Source organism: Scyliorhinus canicula, chromosome 14 (assembly GCF_902713615.1).
Source record: "Scyliorhinus canicula chromosome 14, sScyCan1.1, whole genome shotgun sequence".
Classification (NCBI taxonomy): Eukaryota; Metazoa; Chordata; class Chondrichthyes; order Carcharhiniformes; family Scyliorhinidae; genus Scyliorhinus; species Scyliorhinus canicula.
In genome coordinates, this window is record NC_052159.1 from 75,788,480 (window position 1) to 75,809,246 (window position 20,767).

The 20,767-nt window shown below is 43.1% G+C and overlaps 1 protein-coding gene across 2 annotated transcripts in view; it reads right to left on the bottom strand.

Moving 5' to 3' along the window:
* Window positions 1–317: 317 nt before the first annotated feature.
* The window catches only part of eif5b (eukaryotic translation initiation factor 5B), a 141,330-nt gene continuing 120,880 nt past the window's right edge, over window positions 318–20,767 (bottom strand). For both annotated transcript variants that reach the window (XM_038818175.1, XM_038818174.1), the window contains exon 24: window positions 318–1,982. In XM_038818175.1, the coding sequence (XP_038674103.1) occupies window positions 1,875–1,982 (108 nt within the window). In that variant the 3' untranslated portion in view covers window positions 318–1,874. The remainder of the gene's footprint in view (window positions 1,983–20,767) is intronic.

Consider the following 20,767-nt stretch of genomic DNA (forward strand, 5'->3'; position numbering starts at 1 on the left):
AGAATAATATGTAAGGTTGACAGAGAAATACTGCTCTAGACATAGAAGGAAATGATTGTTGGTTGCAGACGTAATAGCTTTCCCACTGAACAGGCATCCAATTGGAATTCTAAATTTTTGATCAAATTAAGGAAGAAATTAAAATAAATTGGATAGAAAACATCAAGTAAAAGATAGGAAAAATAGATGCAAGAGAAAAAATAAAGAAGAAATGAGGTAGGAACAATGGTAGAACCATGAAAAAAGACTGCATGAAGCAATGCATGTCACAGATACTACCAAGTGCCTCAAATGAGAAATTCAAATCAACACTTTGATTGTAAATCATTTCTCACATTTATTGAATTTGGCCTCAGTTGAAGGGCAGAAGAGTCCAGCCAAAGACATAATCAATGTGACTGATCAATCTGGCAAAAGGGAAAGTTATGGAAGATGTCCATCAGCCGTTTAAACATTCTTACTTCTAGATTAACAGATTGTCAAATGTTATACTGCATGCTTTTCATAACATTTTACGATGGCTCATTGAATGACATTCAAGTCTTGGATAATTAATGGTCCATTGTTTTTTGTTGATTTAATAAATCTTCTTATTAATGAGATGAGATAAACATCATAACCTCATTATTCTCACATGGATATAAAAGATGAAAAAATAAGCGGAATTGAAAGCACTAGTGATGGCAAATGGAACCTACAGTCATATCTCCAACAGCCACTATTCATTATTTTGGCAAAAATTAATCTTCCTGCCAATGTAATAAACTCAGCGCAACAATTGGTTTCACCACTTTTAGGATAAAACCACAATTTCCATTCCTGCTCATTTCCCTGTATCCCCCCTGTTGTTTTGAGCTCAGAATAGGATTGAACTCAGCTGTGATCGTTTCCCAAGTAGAATATTCACTGCCTGGTCTCAAAAATGAAGAATGACTTCTTGAGAGAAGTACCAGAGGGTAACTGATGCTCAAAGGGCCAAAAATTAGTTAATATTTTAGGAAGATGGAGGAATATTTGCACAATCACTAATTCGGCTGGTTCTCTCTTTTGTTACACATAAGATCATTGTGCTTAATTTTCCCCATGCATGTTTCTGCTCAGCCATTTAGGATGTTCCTTCAACCTCATGAATTAGTCATAATTTTGCATCTCCACCTACAGATTATAGTTGATTTTAAAAGGTAAAGTATTGGAAATACAAATCTCACCATCTTCAGCTTTATTTGTGATTTCAGCTTTGAAAGTTTACAGTCTGGGTCACACAACTATCAACTGTACAAGCAATAAAAGGCTGCTCTATGTTATTTTTCTCACAATGCAGGTGGAATTTTCCTAATACCTAATTCTTTATAAAAGTTCATAGGCACAAAAGCAGGGCATGCGTCATGAAGTAGCTGAGAAAAGTAGCCGATGGAACAGAGAAAAATACTCTATATCCAAAATTACTTGTCAAAAAGGCTGTACACTGCTTCTGCACTGTAGCACACAGGATTCAAACACTTTATTCATTATTTCATATAGTTAAAATTAGAATCGGGGAGTGCTGCTTACAAGTTCCGTGTAATGGAAGGGAAAATTTAAAAATAGCAGCTAGTATTTAGGGGTGGGGGTGGGTGGAGAAGGTCAGGGCAAAAAAAAAAAAAAACAGGCACATTGAGAACCGTAGGAATATGTAAAACTGATCACTGTCAAACCAGTGCAAAAGTTTTGGTTTGTCATGGAAAACGTTTACTAGCTATAACCACTTTTTACTCTGGATTCTGTCTCTCAGCAGTCCAGCGTGGCTTAATAATAGGTCCTGTTCAAGCACAGACCTCAAATCACACTCAGTCCTCCCACTGCTGAAGTTTTGAAATGAAAACAAACTGCAATAGCTAGATAATTTCAAATGTTTTTTTAAGTTCCATGACAAGCTGCCAATCAGACTTCTGCATCTCATCTCTGAACCAGTTTTTCAAGGCATCAATGGACTGTCGGCTGATCTGTAATATAAATAAAATAGTACTCAATAGATCAAATATATAAGAACAAAATATTGAATAACAGGCTTAAAGTTGACTGCGTGGATAAAAAAAAGGCAATTATTTTGAACAAAATGTATCATTAAAAAGAAAATCAGCAATTCTATACCCTTGACTTTCATCTGTTATTCTCATCTCCTCTGCTTGGTTTTGCTCTATGTTAATATTATCTTGCTTATTTATTGGGAATGTACTTGCACTCAGTATTGTGGGAACATGGTGCACCTTTGGCATACTGTTACATTTGACTGATAGTTATTAAATGTGTTAGACTCCATTTTTACACAAAGTCCTACAGGAAATAAATGCAAAGAACCAGGTTCCTGGTTACATTACTTTACCAGATGGCAGAATTCCAAACTCTTACTTTTTGTGGCAGTCCAATGCTAGCAAGCATTTTTGCTGCTTAATATTGTTTGTACTAGATTGGATCTCCAGAGTCATTTTCCCAACCTGTGTGGTATGAAGTGTAAAAGTGACGTTCAACAGCTTTCACGAAATATCTCAAGCTAAAGGAGTAATCTGTATTTTCTGTTTCAGATACTGATGGTACTTTAGCACCAAAGTTTCCTTTTAAATTGCGAAATAATTGAGAGGCACGTGATTTGATTGGTTTAACTAATAGGCCGCTAATTATCTGACACTAAAGTACAATTTTGTTCATATATCAATGATAATTGCAAAGTAAAGCACTTTTTCACATTTGGGAAAGATGCCATTACATTTTTTTCTCTAGTAGAAACAAGATCAAAATTAAGGCTCAAGTTAAGACCACTTTAACTACCATTCAATTTCCTGGAACCACCTTGCTATCTGGAGCATTTTTCATTCCTGTTTGTACAGTTCTTATTCCTACAATCTATTTCTATTTGAATATTTATCCAGTTCCTTCTTAAAATGAAACTGATTTAATTAAGTTTATGATACACAACTGCTGCTCAGCTGAAAGAGAAATTTCTTCCCTTTTCTGCTAAGTCATCGAGTTCTTTTTTCAGCTCTTCTCTCAAATCTTCTTGAATGCATCAAGGTCTGCTTGAAGGCACTGTGTACAAAACTGCATACTAAATACAGTCTCTCAATTTCCTATTCGGTTCTATTCCTGGCTTGGTCACGGTCTTCGCGGGGTCTGCACGTTCTCCCAGTGTCTGCGTGGGTTTTCTCTGGGTGCTCCAGTTTCCTCCCACAAGTTCCAAAAGACGTGCTGTTAGGTGAATTGGACATTCTGAATTCTCCCTCAGTGATCTTATGATGAGGAAGGTACCGAAAATGGAGTTAAAGCAGAGGACAGTAGGAATGCATTCTAAATTAAAGCTATATATTTCCAGGAAACGCAAGTTGACAGTACAAGGCGGATGCCTGTTGCGGGGGATGAGAGTAATAGTTGCTCCAAATTTGCGATAAAGAATATTGGAACAATTGCATGAAGAACACCCAGGTATAGGTCGGATGAAGGAACTTGCATGGGGAGTTACTTTTGGTGCCAGGAACCGATGCCCAGATAGAGGAAAAAGCTGGACTGTGCCAGTCATGTGCGTGGGTAAGGAATGCATCCATGGGAATGCACTGAAATGCCTTCACGGCTACACATTGACTTTGCTGGTCCAGACGAGGGGCACATGTTCATGGTCACAGTAGATGCACTTTCCAAGTGGCCTGAGGTGTTCCTGATGAAATCAATGACCACAGAAAAAAACATTGAAAAACTTGGATAAGATTTTTGCCAGATTTGGGAAACTAGAAGTGAGTGACAAGTCCACAGTTTATAACTCAAAAGTTTGAGGATTACTTAAAGATGAGCTGTATTCAACATAAAAAAATTAGTATCTTACAACATATCCATGAACGGTTCAGCCGAAAGGTTTGTTCAGTCTTTGAAGCATGCACTGAAAGCTAAGGACCAAGGTTCACTACATCGTGGCTTAAGCAGTGTCTTGGCGACACCACACATGTGACTACACCGTGTTCCCCAGCTTTACTACTGATGAAGAGAAAGCGGTGAACTATCTTTGATTTACTCTTACCGCAGGAGACTCAGAGATGGTAGAGCGCAATCAGCAGTCGCAGATGATAAAAGAAGATAATTCAAGAAGACGTTTCTTTTAACAAGGAGAGAAAGTGACGACACGCAGATATACCACTATAGCGAGAAGTGGGTTCCTGCAAATGTATTAGCTCAAACTGGTCCAATCCCTTATACCGTATAAACGGGAGATAACATGCAGATCAGTGGCTCTATACGCATATTGATGTGCCAGTGCCATGTATGACAGAACGACCTCAAGTGGAAACATCATTCGCATAGCCAGATCAGGACGGTAACTTCTGGTCCATCCACTGAAGCAGTGATTATTGAAGAATCCCCTGCTATTACTAGTCTTCCTTCTGCAGAAGAGAAGGTAGCACCTTCCAGGGTAGAGACATCCACAGAAGAACCTAAGAATACATCTAAGGTCAAGAACAATCAAATCCCTGAAGGGTGCAGGCAACCAATGCCAATAGACCCCCACCAGATATGCTTTCCTTTTTTAAAAATAAATTTAAGAGTACCCAATTCTTTTTTATCCCCCAATTAAGGGACAATTTATTGTGGTCAATCTACGTACCCCGCACATCTTTTGAGTTTGTGGGGATGAGATCCACACAGACATGGGAAGAATGTGCAAACTTCACACGGACAGTGACACGGGGCTGGGATCGAACCTAGGTGCTCAGTGCCATGAGGCAGCAGTGCTAATCACTACACCATTGTGCCACCCTCCAGATAGTCTTTCCTATTGACTGTATTACCACTATGTAATAATGGAATGCCTGCCCTTGTAAATATGTGCAAACGACTTTAAAAAAATACTATAGGTATTGTGTTGGACCTTGGAAGGCCAAGGGATGTTACATGTGTTGGTTAACATTATTGTACTGTTGCAAGGTCCCTTTAAAAGTTGATCACATGATAGATCGTAACGTCGTCAGCTACTGTGTGGGCTTGGAGTCAGTCTAGACCTAGTGTTTGTACAGTTAACAGCCATCTAATAAACCTCTGCTGACTATTACAACAAAATAAACAATATACATGAAACCATAAACATAGTGCGAGGGTGGGACCTCTAGTACAGGTCCCACCCTTATTAACCCCCTACTTTAATCTAAACTACTCCCCCCCCCCCCCCACCAATCTGCTGATGATTACTTTCCCGCAAAGAAGTCGACGAACGGTTGTCACGTCCGACCTCCGGGTGAACTCTAACAGTGACCCTCTCAAGGCGAACTTGATTTTTCCAAACAGAGAAAGCTAGCCATGTCTGATAGCCAGGTCTCCGACTTTGGGGGCTTTGAGTCCCTCCATGCTAATAGTATCCGTCTCCGGGCTACCAGGGAAGCAAAGGCCAGAACATCTGACTCTCTCCTCCTGGATTCCCGGGTCTTCTGACACCCCAAAAATCGCCATCTCTGGAATCAGCGTCACCCTTGTTTTTAACATCGTGGCCATGAAGTCCACCCCTGCCAAAATCCCCTCAGCTTTGGACATGTCCAAAACATGTGGACATGGTTCGCCAGTCCTCCTTCACATTTTGCGCACCTGTCCTCCACCCCAAAGAATCCACTCATCCGGGACACTGTCATGAGAGCACGGTGAACAACCTTAAATTGTATCAGGCTGAGCCTGGCACATGTTGCAGACACGTTGACTCTACTCAACGCGCCTGCCCATAGACCTCCTCTATCTCATCTCCCAGCTCCTCCTCCCACTTATTCAACCAATATTCTTGACCAATTACTTTCTTTTATCTTTCAGGTACAATGCACAACAAACTTGGCATGAATTAAGTGAAGCTGAATTATCCCATTTTTATTTTGCCCAGTCCAGTTAATATTCCTAGCTCTAAGTAAGAAGCTAGGATTCCATTAGCAAAACAACATCTTCTCAAGGAAGTAGAGTATAATGGTGGATATTTCACATGACCATACTTCAAAATAAATAAACTTAAAATAACTTGGCTTTAGCACAATATGAACTACGCTAAACATTACAGCATAAAGCTCAATTCCTTGGCATAAAAGGAAAGAAGAAAAGACAAGAAATTGGGATTTGTATAAAATCATTCGTTTGAAAGGATCAGACACATTTTCATGGTCAATTGATAAACAAAGAATGTCTCGGTCAATTGATGAAGGAAGGATGCAAGTTTCAAAAGACATCTTCTGATTAGATACTGTCCAGTTCTTTCCTGAAGTAGCAAATGTTCTAAAGGATAGGCTTTTTACTTCTGGACTACTGGGCATATACCTTATAGGATCATAAACCTTCTGGAAAGCTTGTATATTTCAAGCTGCAGAGTTGAGATGATTTGATTATTAAGATTTAGGATCAATCAGTGTCAGCCATGACCCACTTGGGGTAGTACTCCAGCACACTACAGAGACGTTAAACTAAGGCCTTGTCTGTCCTCTCAGGATGATGTAAAGGATCCCTGATACCATTTCAAAGAGCAGGGGAGTTATTCCCAGTGCTCTGCTCAATCACATCACACAGATACATTACTTCGTTATCACATTGCTGTTTGTGTCAGCTTGCTGTGTGCAAATTGGTTGCTGTGTTTCCTAAATTTCAAGAGTGACTACATGTCAAAAGTACTTAACTTGCTCTAAAGCACTTTGGGAAGGCAAGTGGTTGTGAAATATATTGTTTAAATGCAAATCTGTCCATCTTTTATTTTAAATTAGTAAGCTGAAAGGATGAAGAATAACATTTTACAAGCCTCCCAATAAATCAAAATAGAACAAAACAGTAAACAAGAAATAAAAGTGCAAATAAAAGTCAGAACTGAATGTTTGGCTGGAGCCTGGGTTGGTCTTGCCCTGTGGGCTGTATTAGGAACATCCCAATACTAAGTGCTCTTTCACCCAAAGTCTTCCATATGGCATACTGAAAGCTACAAAGAATGTCAAATCAATCCATAACATTTGAGCTACTGCTTTAGGAAACAAAGGTTGTAAAAGAATATAACACATCACTGAGTAGCCTCAGTGCCAGCAAATAAGCCCTCAGTCATTTAACAATATAAATGTTGAAGGATTTCCATAATAGCAGCAGAATATTCATGAAATCCCAAAAACATTTCTCATCATTAAGTTATTCTCTGAAGAACAAAGCTATAAAGGGGAGCTGGAATTGTTCCATATCTGGCCGTCGGCTCCTGTTGAAGACCCAGTGTAGCGGTTATGCCATTTAGGGCCAGCTCAGTCAGTAGTGATGCTAATGAGCTACTCTTGGTTGTGGACATTGAAGTCTCCCATCCGGACTACATTCTGTGCCCCTGCCAACCTCCATGCTTCTTCCAATGGCTATTCAACATGGATGGGTGCCTATTCACCAGCTGATGGGGGGGATGGTAGGTGGTAACCTGTAGGTGATTTTTTTGCTCATGCTTGACCTGATTCCGTGAGACTTCATGGGTCCAGAGTCGATGATGAGGACTCTGTCAAGCAGTTATGTGATCTGTCTGTGGAACAGTTCTCCAAATTCTGACACAAGCCTCCAGATGTTAGCAAGGAGGACTTTTCAGACTTGACAGGCTGGGTGTGCCATTGGTGTTTCCGGTGCCTAGGTAGAAGTTTGATGGTCCTTCCTTAAAAGGCATTAGTGAACCAGATGGGTTTTTAAAGACAATCAACATCATTAGACTAGATTTTTAATTGCTAAATTTAAATTCCACCAGCTGCCGTGGTAGGATTCGAATCAGTGTCAACAGAGGATTTGCCTGGGTCTAACGTCCAGTGACGTTACCATTATGCCACCATCTCCTCCTCACCCCCACTCAGAGCAGCCACATTTCCAACAAACTACTCAACTCTCTCACTCTGCAGCACCTCTTTCCAAACACCCAACTCTCCTCACTTCTTAGTGAGACATCTCCACCAGGATGATGATCTGCCCAGCAGTCCACTAACCTGCAGGTCAAGCAGTAGTATTTCCCACTTGGGACAGTGTTTAGGCCAGTAGCTGCTGCTCTCACATCACCGCCATCACTGTGCTCAGGCTCAAGTGCCGCCATTCATCATCCCGCTGCTCATTGCTACTCTAATCGCAGGTTGCTCGTCTCCCATGCTTTCTACTAATAGACACAGCTGCATCTCATAACCTGTGATTAGAGCAGGAGTAGGGAACTACAGAGAGGGAGATGAAGATTGGGAACATTTTCTTACCCCAGAAAATTTATAGTTACATAATTAAGGTACATCCAGATACCTTAAAGGGGGAACCACTGCTGTAGGAAGATCACTGTTCAAGTTAGTGTGTGACTTGCAGAGGAGCTTGCAAGTGGTGATGTTCCTATTCACCTGATGCCTTTATCTTCCTAGACTGCAAAACTCATGGGTTTGGAAGCTGCTGTTGAAGAAGTCTTGGTAAATTACTGCAGTGCACCTGGTAGACGACACACACTGCAGCCACAGTGTGCTGGTGGTGCAAGGAGTGATGCTTAAAGTGATGAATAGGATTCCACTCAAGCAGGCTGCATTGCCCTGGATGGTGTTGAGCTGGAGATTTTTGGAGCTGCACTTATCCACGCAAGACCACCACCATAACACCAGTACCAAAGAAGAACAAGGTAGCCTGCCTCAACGACTACCGATTGGTGGCCCTGACATCTGTCATCATGAAATGCTTTGAGCGGCTAGTCATGAGACGGATCACTGCCAGCCTCCCAGACGGTCTCGATCCACTGCAGTTTGCCAATCACCGCAACCGGTCCACAGCAGATGCTATCTCCCTGGCTCTACAATCAACACCTCGAGAACAAGGACACCTATGTTCATCAACTACAGCTCCGCCTTCAACACCATTATCCCGACAAGACTAATAACCAAACTCCATAATCTTGGACTTGACCCCTCCTTGTGCAGCTGGATCCTCTACTTCCTCATCAACAGACCTCAATCTGTCAGGAGAGGCAACAGCACCTCCTCCACAATAGTCTTCAACACCAGAGCCCCGCAAGGATGTGCGCTCAGTCCTCTACTGTACCCCCTAAACACACATGACTGTGTGGTAAGATTTAATTCCAACTCAATCAACAAGTTTGCAGATGATACGACTGCGGTGGGCCGTATCTCAAACAACGACGAATCAGACTACAGGAGGAAGATAAAGCACGGGGTGTACCGAAAACAACCTCTCTCTAAATGTTGGAAAGACCAAGGACCTGATCAGGGACTTAAGGAAGCGTAGCACGGCACACACTCCTGTCTGCATCAACGGATGGTCGATAGCTTTAAGTCCCTGGGGGTCATCATCATCAACAGTCTGTCCTGGTCCACTCACGTTGATGCAACAGTCAAGAAAGCCCAACAACGTCTCTACTTCCTACGGAAGTTAAAGAAATTTGGCATGTCTGCATCGACTCTCACAAACTTCTACAGATGTATGATAGAGAGAACATCCTATCTGGCTGCATCACAGCCTGGTATGGCAACTGCTCGGTCCAAGATCGCAAGAAACTGCAACGTGTGGTGAACCGGTGCCTCGGTATGGTTGGGTGACCTAATAGAATTCTGGTACCAGGAGAAAGTCAAGTGCACCGTTAGAGGGTCAATTGAGGGGTTCTACCAGAGATGACAGCCATTCATTACCTACTTGAAGGAATTAGTCACTGTCAGTTGCTGGGTTGGGGAGAGAGGAAAACAGGAGTTGAGGGTTGGGTTTGTTTCTCTCTTTTCTTTGTGGATAAGGTGTGTATGGTTGGTGGGTTTTTGTTATGTTGGTTTTATGTAACATTTGCTGTGGGTAATGTGGGTTTGGTTATAAAATTTATTGTAAAATGGAAAATCTTTAATTAAAATATTTTTTTAAAAGACCTACCAAACAGGATCTAACATTCTACAATATGTTGGCAGCAGTTTGAAACCTATCATCAAAAATGCAAAGAAAACCTAAAATCCTGCAAGACTAAAGGAAAATGTGAAGAAGCATTCCAACCAGAAGGAAAGCTCAAAGCAGATGTACAGAAGGATATTGACAGGAAAAGAAAGGCTTGGAAGCTGAAAATAAGGATTTAAAATTCCTCACTGCAGTAGAAGATTCCATGGGAACTCTTGGAAGCCAAGCTTCAATTCCCATAGTGCAGAGTCAACAGACCTAACAGGGGTAAGCTGGTTTAGCACAGTGGGCTAAACAGCTGGCTTGTAATGCAGAACAATGCCAGCAGTGTGGGTTCAATTTCGTACCGGCCTCCGCGAACAGGCGCCGGAATGTGGCGACTAGGGGCTTTTCACAGTAACTTCATTGAAGCCTACTTGTGACAATAAGCGATTATAATAATAATAATATTATTATTATTATTATTCTAAGCCTTTTAAATCCCAGGATTACAGCAAGTCCTGAGAAATGTTCAAATAGCTGTGGTCAGAAATTGCCACTTAAAAACTCAGTGGGGAAAAACTTGATTAACAAGTTGATATGCTGAACATGTGGAGTTAAGCTCACTCCAAGGAAAAAATAATAATTTTTAAGTTGCTGCTAAAGAATCAGCTTTGAAGACCAAACACCAGGAATTGACATTTTTGCAACCCAAAAGCATAGCACTGAAATTAAAAGGTTTTCAGTTAGTCTATCCAAATAGCCATTATTTAAAATGTTTCAAGGCTGAGCACGAGCGCCATTTCAACAGGAGCTTGCCAAAATTGGCAAGTGCCGATAAACCCTTTATCTTCAAATAAAGTGAAGCCACCTTGAATTTCAGTAGGGTTGTATAGCAGAATCCAGCTTAATTTAGACTTAACCAAGGGCCAAATATCAATCACACAATTGGGGACTTTGGAAAAAACGATTTCATTAAAAAATATATAGATTTCTATTCAGCCACATTTATAAATAAACATCAAATAAAACCACAACCAAAAGATTCCATAGGTAAATGACTGCTTCAGGTCCAGATAAAAATCTAGAAGCTCAACAAGATAACACATTGCTTTATTCAGTAGACCCAATAGCAGATTACATTATTGCTAGACAAGGAATCAATGAATCCTCTGCTAAATTTGAAGTACTACTAAAATAATTAAATGCTTATTTGAATCTATGGAGCAAGAAAATCCATGAGGGTGCTAAATTTAATAACCATATACAGCAGCCAGGGGAACCTGTCGACTCATTCATTAATGATCTGTACAGGATCATCCTGTATATGGTACACATGGCTGTCACTATGCATTGGTGGTGGAAGATATGAATGTTTACGGTGTGGGTGGGCTGCTTATCATGTAGACTGTTCTGTGCTGGATGATGTTGAGGTTCTTGTGAGTGTTGTTGAAGTGCACATCAATCCAAGCAAGTGGATTGTGTTCCGTCACACTCTTGATGTGTGCCTTACACTTGGTGGACAGCTTTGTGGAATTAGGAGCAGAGTTACTCACCACAGAATTCCCAGCCTCTCTCACTCAGCAGCCCAAGCCCGAATGTTGCCTTATGTGGGCATGGATTGCTTCAGATGTGTTTTTCCAAATGGAATTGAATACAAACTTTAGCAAACGTTTCTATTTCTGAGGTTATGATTAAAAGGACATAATTGATTTTGCAGCTGAAGAAAGCTGTCTGGATGAATGTGCTCTCCAACAACGCCCAAGAAACTTGACATCATCCGGGGCAAAGCATCTCTTTAGAGATAACGAGGTGTCAGATTCTCGGATATTGCTGGAATGTTCCTTTTGTTTGAAAGTCACAGCCAAGATTGGCTTAAGTCATTTTAAAGTCTTTGTTAACTTTTAAAATAAAAAAAACTGGACAATGAGGATATTTATAAATGCTATAAAAAAGGTAAAACGTGAGGTCTCAGCCGCAGTACACTAACAAATCTCTGCACTCTTTCCAAAGCCTGATCATTCTTCCTAAAGTGCAGTGCCCAGTACTGGACACAGTACTACAGCGGAGGCCTAACCAGTGACTTAAGGATTTAGCATAAATTCCTGTATTTTGTACTTTATGTCTCCAAGTTAAAGATCATGGCTCCACTTTTCTATTTTTAAAAAGCTACATCAACTTGCTCTATCTTCTTCAAACCAACATCACTAAAATAGATCATTTAGCCATCATCTCATTGCTGCTTTGTGGAATGTTGCTGTTTGCAAAATTGCCTGACACCTTTCCTACATTATAACATTGAGTTTCATTTTATTTCTCACGAGATACGAGTAGAGCTGGCAAGACCAGGATTTGTTACTCATCTCAATTAGTCTTGGAAGGTGGTGGTGAGCTGCCTTCTTGAATCACTGCAGTCCATCTAGTGCAGGTACATTTACAGTGCTGTTAGGAAGGGAATTCCAGGATTCTGATCCAGTGACAATGACTATGCTGTCACTTAAATCATTTTGAAGTATGTGTGTTTTGTGACATGCTTTCCTTGTCAAGGTCATTATAAATGCATGTTCTTTCTTTTTTAGAGAAACGGGATGAGACTAGTGGGATTATCATGACAGTAGGTCACTGGATTTCAAAGCAGGTTAGCGGGATGGAACAGCATGCAGTGCTCAAAGTTCGATAAGATTCCAGAGTGGAGGCCAAAGTGATAAGGAATACAGCAGTTTGAGCAGGACAGGTGTCAGGAAGTATAGGCATCAATAAAGGGAAAGTGTGAACACTCATGAAGTAAACCGTAGTCAAAGTCAGGATGCCATCACAACCATTCAGATTCAGAATAAGATCACATGACTGTCCATCTGCCAGCTGTTTGAGTTTTGTCCCGACAGTCTTATTGGGTTTGAAGATTGGCAAGAAAGATGAATAGGTGAATACAAAACATTCAAAAGTTAGAGTTCCAGGTGATGAGAATACCCGAGAATTCTTCATTGTTTTATTGCTTAATAGGAATAAATGTTTAATTTGAGTTATGTATACACTGATGCATTACACCGTTGCGATATATTAACTACTTGCGTGAGCTCAGACCCAATGGAACCAGCAGTTTCGGAGTGATGCAAGCTGACCAGAATGGAATGGGAAACAAGACAATTGAAGAACTATTATAAATAACCTGGCTAGAACGTCATGAAAGCGTCAGCAACCCCCATCAACAAAAGAAAGAAGGAAAAGGACAATAAAGAGGAACAGTTATGTTCCATGGAAACCATGAATAGACATATGAACCAATTAGTTTTGGGCATGATCAGAAGGGTCGAACTCAGAGATAAGACACATTTCTTTGTTTTACAGTAGCATTGCTGATGAGAACCCCAAAAGTGAAAACAAGTAATCGGAGCGCGAGTAAGCAAGTACTTGCACTTCTGTAATTGGACAGTCACATATGTCAAGATTGGTCCAGCAATTGAGTTATAGAAAGGGGTAGAAAACCTCAGGATGACCCTCAGGAGGACAGAGCAATGGGTGTGGACCAAAGGGTGCAGTTAAGCAACACTTAGAGGATGATGTTGGGAGTTTGGGCCAGAGGCAGGAGACACCGGTCATCGCAGCATCCATCCAGGACAAAAGGGGATTAAACTATTTGCTTTTATGTGCTGTAATGCATCAAGTCTTACTCATGCTAAATAAAGTTATATAATTGCCACTGACATGGGTCAATGACTAACAATTAGGATACTACGGTTCATCAAAACACAACACAGGGGACTGTGGCAAGGTGAAGTTCATTCAGGGTGGAATCTGTTTGAGAGTAGAGTAATATCAGGTTCAGAATCGGTATTGGAGAGGGAATGGAACAAGAGCATTAATAGGGCAAAATATTAGTTTGGGCACTGTAGATGTTAATCCTGACATCCAGCTGAGGTATACAGTGACCTCTCATGCTTTAGTATAATATGTCGGAGGATCCAGAGATATGTGAAATGCACTGCAATGAAACTCAACAATTAAGATAAATAAGTTACAAGGAGCCAGAAGAGAGTTAATGGTAAATCCAAGGGGTTGTGAAAATAAAAATAATGAAAGGTCACAGGCCTGAAAAACATTGGCTGGAATTTACGGCGCAACCCCGCTGCCTGTTTTGCAGTAGAAGGTGGCCCACCATTGGCTGACGGCATGATCTTCTGTTACCACCAGTGTCCTGTTGAATGTGCCTCTTGTCGCGGCGGGGGTGCGCCATTGGTGGGACCGGATGATCCTGTCGGCGTGTTTCAGCCGTCAACTCTGGTTCTCTCTCCATAAATGCTGCCAGACAGAATTCTTCCAGCATTTTCTGTTCTTATGGGCGGCACGATAGCACAGTGGTTAGCACAGTTGCTTCAGTAACCCAGTCACCCCACCTAATTTTTTTTTGGACACCATGGGCAATTTATCATGGCCAATCCACCCAACCTGCATGTCTTTGGACTGTGGGAGGAAACTGGAGCACCCGGAGGAAACCCACGCAGACACAGAGAGAACGTGCAGACTCCGCACAGACAGTGACCCAGCATGGAATCGAACCTGGGACCCTGGCGCTGTGAAGCAACAGTGCTATCCACTTGTGCTACCGTGCTGCCCTAACATATAAGTTTGTTTTGTTACAGGCAACGTTTTGCACGGATCTATTGTGAAAAAATAAAAAAACCACAGAGCAGTCTTTTCCGAGTTCCATTTTCTTGTAGAGAGCACAGAACAGATTGTTGATGTTACCAAATAACCTAAACCATACAATTCCTTTTTGTATTTTCTGTACTTATCCTTGTGTAAGTTTCTAGGGAAGGATGAGTAGATTGGCCTTATGTATGCTGATAATACAGAATGGTATATTTTCTGGATGGTCACCATCCAGTGACAATACGTGATAGTTCTGGAAAACCTCCAAAACAAAATCAAAAACATGAAACATATAGTTTGAATACAGAAAGTTAATACTCGTCTCCTAATCTAGTGTATTCTTGAAATAGCCAGTGGACTTTTCCAGATCTTTAACAAAGAACAAGGTGAAAGCAAAGAATCTTTAGTTGGAGAAAACTGGCTCAATAGTGAAGGTTCCATGGTTTTATACATCTCACGAGTAGGGGACCACACCCCAAACAGTTTGTCTGCAATCATAATGATATTTCATCCAACAGAGGGCAGCAATGAGAAGTGACTGAGGAGAATTCTGGGAGAAGTCGGCTCGCTCACCACAACGGAGAAAGGGATCATGCAGAACCCAGTGTAAAAGAACGGTAAAGCCTCAAACATTACATTGCTGTAGTGTTTTCATCCTTCCCTCCTCCTCAAACCAAAAACAGAGGCTGATAATAGTTTGTGGCTTAGAAACAGCAGAGCTGGACTTTTGGTGAGGGGGATGTGCTGAGCGGACGCAGGGAAGGTAGCTTTCTGCCGAGAAAAACGGCATTTTTAATGCAAAAATAGCCCCCCAAACCTGTTGAACCACCCCCATCCCCTTACAAGACAGCTGCAACCACCGAGAAATGACTGGCAATAAGTCCAGGACCTGAAGGTTTGGCAGAGTCAGCCAAAGCCTGGCGAGGAGGAACGGGATGATGGTGAACACGAGGAGAGAGTCGGAACCGGCCACATCCAAGCGAGCTAGGCTGCCGGGACCAACGCCGGACAATACACTGATAAGCGAGTGGATGGACTTCCTGAAACACAGCAGAGATGCCATCAAGCTGGAAATGATGGTGACAGTGAAGGCGGCAGTCGCGGACGCCCTGGCCCCCTTCAAGATAGTGTTGGAGAAAACAGAGTGGCGACTGGAAGCACAGGAGGCAACAATCCAAAAGGTAAGTATGATTGATACTGCAAGATTGGCAGGGGTGGATGTAACAGACACTCCATCATGACAGCCTGGGGAAAAGATCCAGAGTCTTCGACCATCTGAAAAGTCTGATGGCCAATGTTATCTTCCTCCCGGAGACTCACCTCTGGGAGAAGGACCGACTGTGGATAAGGAAGGGCTGGGTGGATCAGAACTACCAATCGCATTACAGGGAGAGGGCTAGGGGGTTGGCTATACTACTGAACAGCATTCATGTTGACAAAGACGGTTACCAACACAGCGGGACAGTATCCCATGGTTAGTGGTGCGCTAGAAGGAGCATCAGTGATCCTCGTGAATGTGTACACTCCCAACTGAGTCAACGCGGAATTCATAAAGTAAATCATGGCAAGAATCCCTGACAGATATACACCGACTGATCACGCAGGACCCATAGACAGACAGATCCAGCCCCAAATCGGGGAAACTAACTAATATTGCAAAGGAGCTGAACACCTTCAAGGAGCAGATGGAGGCAGTGGACCCATGGCGGTTCACGGACCCAGTGGAGAAGGAATTTTCTTTCTTCTCCCAGGTCCTCAGCGTCTACACAAGAATCATACTTCTTTGTAGTGGGGAAATTGGTGCTTCCAGGGGTAGTGGGAGTGGAATACTCCACAATCATAATCTCTGACCACGTTCCACATTACCTGGATGAGAGATTGGAAACGGGCCGAGCTCAATGCCCCCCATAGAGGCTGGACACGGCCCTCACCACCGATAAGGCTTTTTGCGATCGTATCACAGGCCATAAATAGGTATGTAACCAACAACCAGAATGGGGAGGTCTCACCCTCCACATTCTCGGGGGCACTGTAGGCAGTAACAAGGGGAGAGACTATTGCATTCAAGGCAGGAGAAGGCAGCCAGGCAACAGCTGGTTGACTCTATACTGGAGGTGGACCAACGTTATTCCATAGCCCCAACCGTTGAACTGATGGTGGAGAGGAATAAGTTGGAAATGGACTTCGACTTGCAATCCAACAGGAAAGCAGTCAATCAGCTCTGTCAAATACGGGGGACCTTTTATGAACGTGGAGACAAAGCCAGCCACCTACTGGCTCACCTGCTGAGAAGGCAGGCAGCCACAAGGGATATAGCTCAGACTAAAGACAGAAGCGGCAGGCTAGTTGGTGCACCAGAAAAATCGACAAAGCCTTTGCAACTTTCTACCGAGGGCTGTACACTTCTGAACCATGGATGGGGAATCGGATACTAGAGCTGGGGTAAGTTATGGAGTGTATCAACTCCATGCACGCGGGAAAGGTGCCGGGGCCAGATGTTCATGGACTCGCTAGTAAGAGACAGCCTGCCACCAAACTGGCCCAAGCCTCAATGTCACTGATACTCAAAAAGGAGAAAGACCCGATGGAGTGCGGATCCTATGGGCCCATCTCACACTTTAACGCAGACACAAAGATCCTAGCGAGGCGACTGGAAAGCTGCATGCCAGAGGTAGTCGCAGAGGACCAAACGGGCTCGGTCAAGGGCAGGCAGCCAACATTGAACCTCAGGCACCTGCTAAGTGCAATAGCAACCCTATCCGGGTGAAGAGAACACCACAAGAGATCATCTCCCCGAAAGCAGAAAAGGCCTTCGACAGGGTTGAATGCAAGTACCTCATAGAGGTACTGGAACAGTTTGAAGTTGGGCCAGAATTCACCTCCTGGGTGAAACTTTTGTACAGTGCTCCCTTGGCAAGGGTATGGACAAACACCACCAGCCCTAGATACTTCCCGCTCCACAGAGGCACGAGGTAGAGATGCCCACTGACCCCGCTATAGTTTAATCAAGCCACAGGTGGCCTCAGAGCGGCGAAGGGGTGGAGAGATTGGAGACAGAGAACATAGTCTCACTCAATGCGGGTAATCTGCTCCTCGACATTTCAAACCCCCAAAAAGATTAAGGAGTCTTCCCAGGCTACAAGCTTAACGTGAATAAGAGCGAGATCTTCCCTGTGAACCCAGGAGGGGCAGAGCTGCAGGGACTGCCGCTTAAACTGGCCCATACCAAATTCCACCACCTGGGTATCCAAATAGCTCACGACTTGACACCGATCCATAAATGGAACTTGACAAGTCTGGTGGAAGAAGTGAAAAAGGACCTGCAGAGTTGGGGCTCACTCCCACTCTCCCTCTCGGGGAGGATACAGACAATCAAAATGAATGTGCTGCACAGGTTCCTCTTCCTGTTCAGATCCCTCACAATCTACATCCCAAGGCCTTTTTCAACAGTCGACAAGCTAATCATGGCACTTGTGTGTGGAACGGAGGGAGTGTCCAAGGATCCAAAAGGTCCTGCAAAGGAGGAGAAATGTGGGAGGCCTGGCCCCTCCGTACCTACAGTTCTACAACTGCGCAGCGATGGCGGAAAGAGTATGGGGATGGGTCAAGGACCAGGAGCAGAGTGGGTGAGGATAGAGGAGAGTTTCTGCACAGGGACGTCCCTCCAAGCTCTAGTCACAACCAGCCCCCCCCCCCCCCGGGTCTGGTGCCGCAAATACTAGAGGAGCCCAGAGTTGTAGCCACACTCTGAACGTGGTACCAAGTGAGGCAACACTTTGGCCTAACCCAAATGTCCACCGTGGCCCCCCTCTGCAACAACCATAGGGTCACACCCGCAATAATGGATGACACCTTCAAAAGGCAGAGACAGGACAAAGGGACTCTGATGATTAGGGACATGTACCCGGACAATACAGTAGCAACCCTGGGGAACTCACGGAGAGGTTCCAGCTACCAAGGGGGAATGACTGAAGATCAAGTCAAAAACGTCCTCTGCAAAGAAACAATGACGTACCCCCAGTTACCAGGACACTCACGAGTAGAAAGACAACTGAGCATAGTGATCTCGGGGAGGGGAACTGCGGGGACATGCATGGGCAATTGCTGGAGGAGGTATGCCCCCCACCCCCCCGGCGAGACAAAGGAAAAAATGGGAGGAGGAACTAGGCATAGAGATAGGGAGAGGGCTCTGGATCGAAGCACTGGACAGGGCGAACTTCACCTCCACGCGCGCAGTGCTGAGCCTAAAGCAGGTAAAGGTGATGCACAGAGCGCACTTGACCAGAACTGGAATTAGTGGGTTCTTTCTGGAGGTTGAGGAAAAATGCAAACGGTGCCGAGGAGGCTCGGCCAAGTACACCTACATGTTCTGGGCTTGCCCCAGGCTTGTCACGTGTTGGACATCTTTTCTCCAGGCCATGTCCAGGGTTGTGGAAGTAAGAGTGGAGCCATGCCCAAAAGTGGCAGTCTTCGAGGTATCAGATCAGCCAGAACTCTTCATGGGGAGGGGGCCGACGCACTAGTCTTTGCCGCCTTGATTGCCCGCTGGCGAATCCTGCTCAGCTGGCGAACGGCAGCACCACCCATAACTGCAGACTGGCTGTCCGACCTGGTGGAATTTCTCAAGACTCCAAAAAATAAAATTTGTCATCCCCGGATCAGAAGAAGTCTTCCATAGGACGTGGAAGCCGTTCATCAACTTGTTTCAAGACCTGCTTGTAGCCAGCAACCAGTACCTCGGGGGGGGGGGGTGAGGGCAAACCAAGAGGAACGAGTAGTACGAGGAGGGGCAAAGCCATAAGGGACCCGTTTGAATGCAAGCATAGGCCCAAACCAAATTGTACATAATTGCCTGTAAATGGGTGCCTCGGCCATATTGGGGAATGTAAAATATGTATGCTGGTTCAAGGGGGGGGGGGGGGGGGGGGGGTCACAGCCACAGTTATTATGAAGATACTTGCATGTAAATACATGTGTTGATTTTTGTGCGGGATAATGTATCATTTGTTGGATATAAAAATTAAAACTCAAAAATAAAAAACATTACCCCCAAAAAATATTTTACGTGCATGCCCTACATGTGGTTTCCTCAAGAATCAACAAAGCGAGGATAAATGCCTGTGTTGCTGGATGGAGAATAAGAAAAATCAAACCTTTTAATTAACTGCCAAAAGCAATTAAAATACCAGGATGGTACTGAAAATTGAATTTTCCATCCTTCAGGCATACGTTGTAGGGATTCTGATTCTTCTATGATGCTTCACAAAACATTTCTCTTCTAGAGAGACAATATGCTACAATAGCCTCCAAATGGAGCTAAGTAAAGTGCCTCGCGCAAGTCTGTAAATAAAGTAAAATGAAGGTCCAAAACCAGATCATATTTTCATTATTATGCACTCACGATGACAAATGCCTCCTCGTGCTGGAAAATCCTGGATGAAGTCATGGCCCCACCCAACAAGTGGAAATTCTAGGTACGTCCATTTGAAAAAATATATCTGGGAAAAATAGCTGACACTAATTCGATAAATCCAAAAACCAAGTGAACAAATTCTTGGAATGAACGGAAATAGAAGCAATGCATTTCAGAGGAATCTTTGCCAGGATTCAATTCATGCCTTGATTTTTGATTTAACTGCAACGTAAGTATCATTTTGAATGATTTGAATCTTCAATCAGTTAAACAGTAGTCTGAAGCAAATCAGGATCTATACCATCTTTGTTAAAACATTATGTAGAGGTTCCAGCACCAACTGATAAGATGAAAACCCCAGCTTATCAAAGACATCGTGCCAGAAAAGGGAAATTAACTCAATTAAAAGGTGAGGCAAAATACTGTAAAAAGTTGGCAGTCACAAACAAACTGAATTAGGTTAAAAAAATAGATTATAGATCTTTCCATGAGGCAGTTGTTGCAGTCAACAGGAAAATAAGCACGGATCATGGTTGAGGTGTGGTGGGGGTGTTCAAGGGTAAGTATGCCATTTTCTACTACAGTATTGGAATGAATTACAGTTTCTAAAGTACATGGAGCATATTACCTCTGCTACCTTAGGTGAGTGATTGGGTCTGTTCAGATATGCATTCATGCAGGGCAACTGCAGTTTTCACAGCCAAGCTATAAAATAATCATCCTAATGAACAGCACTAAAAATAAGTTGAGTACTGTGTCCATTCTTATCCTAATTGAGCTGTACGACTAGCAAGACATGAATATTTTCCGTGCATGCTTTCGGTCTTATTA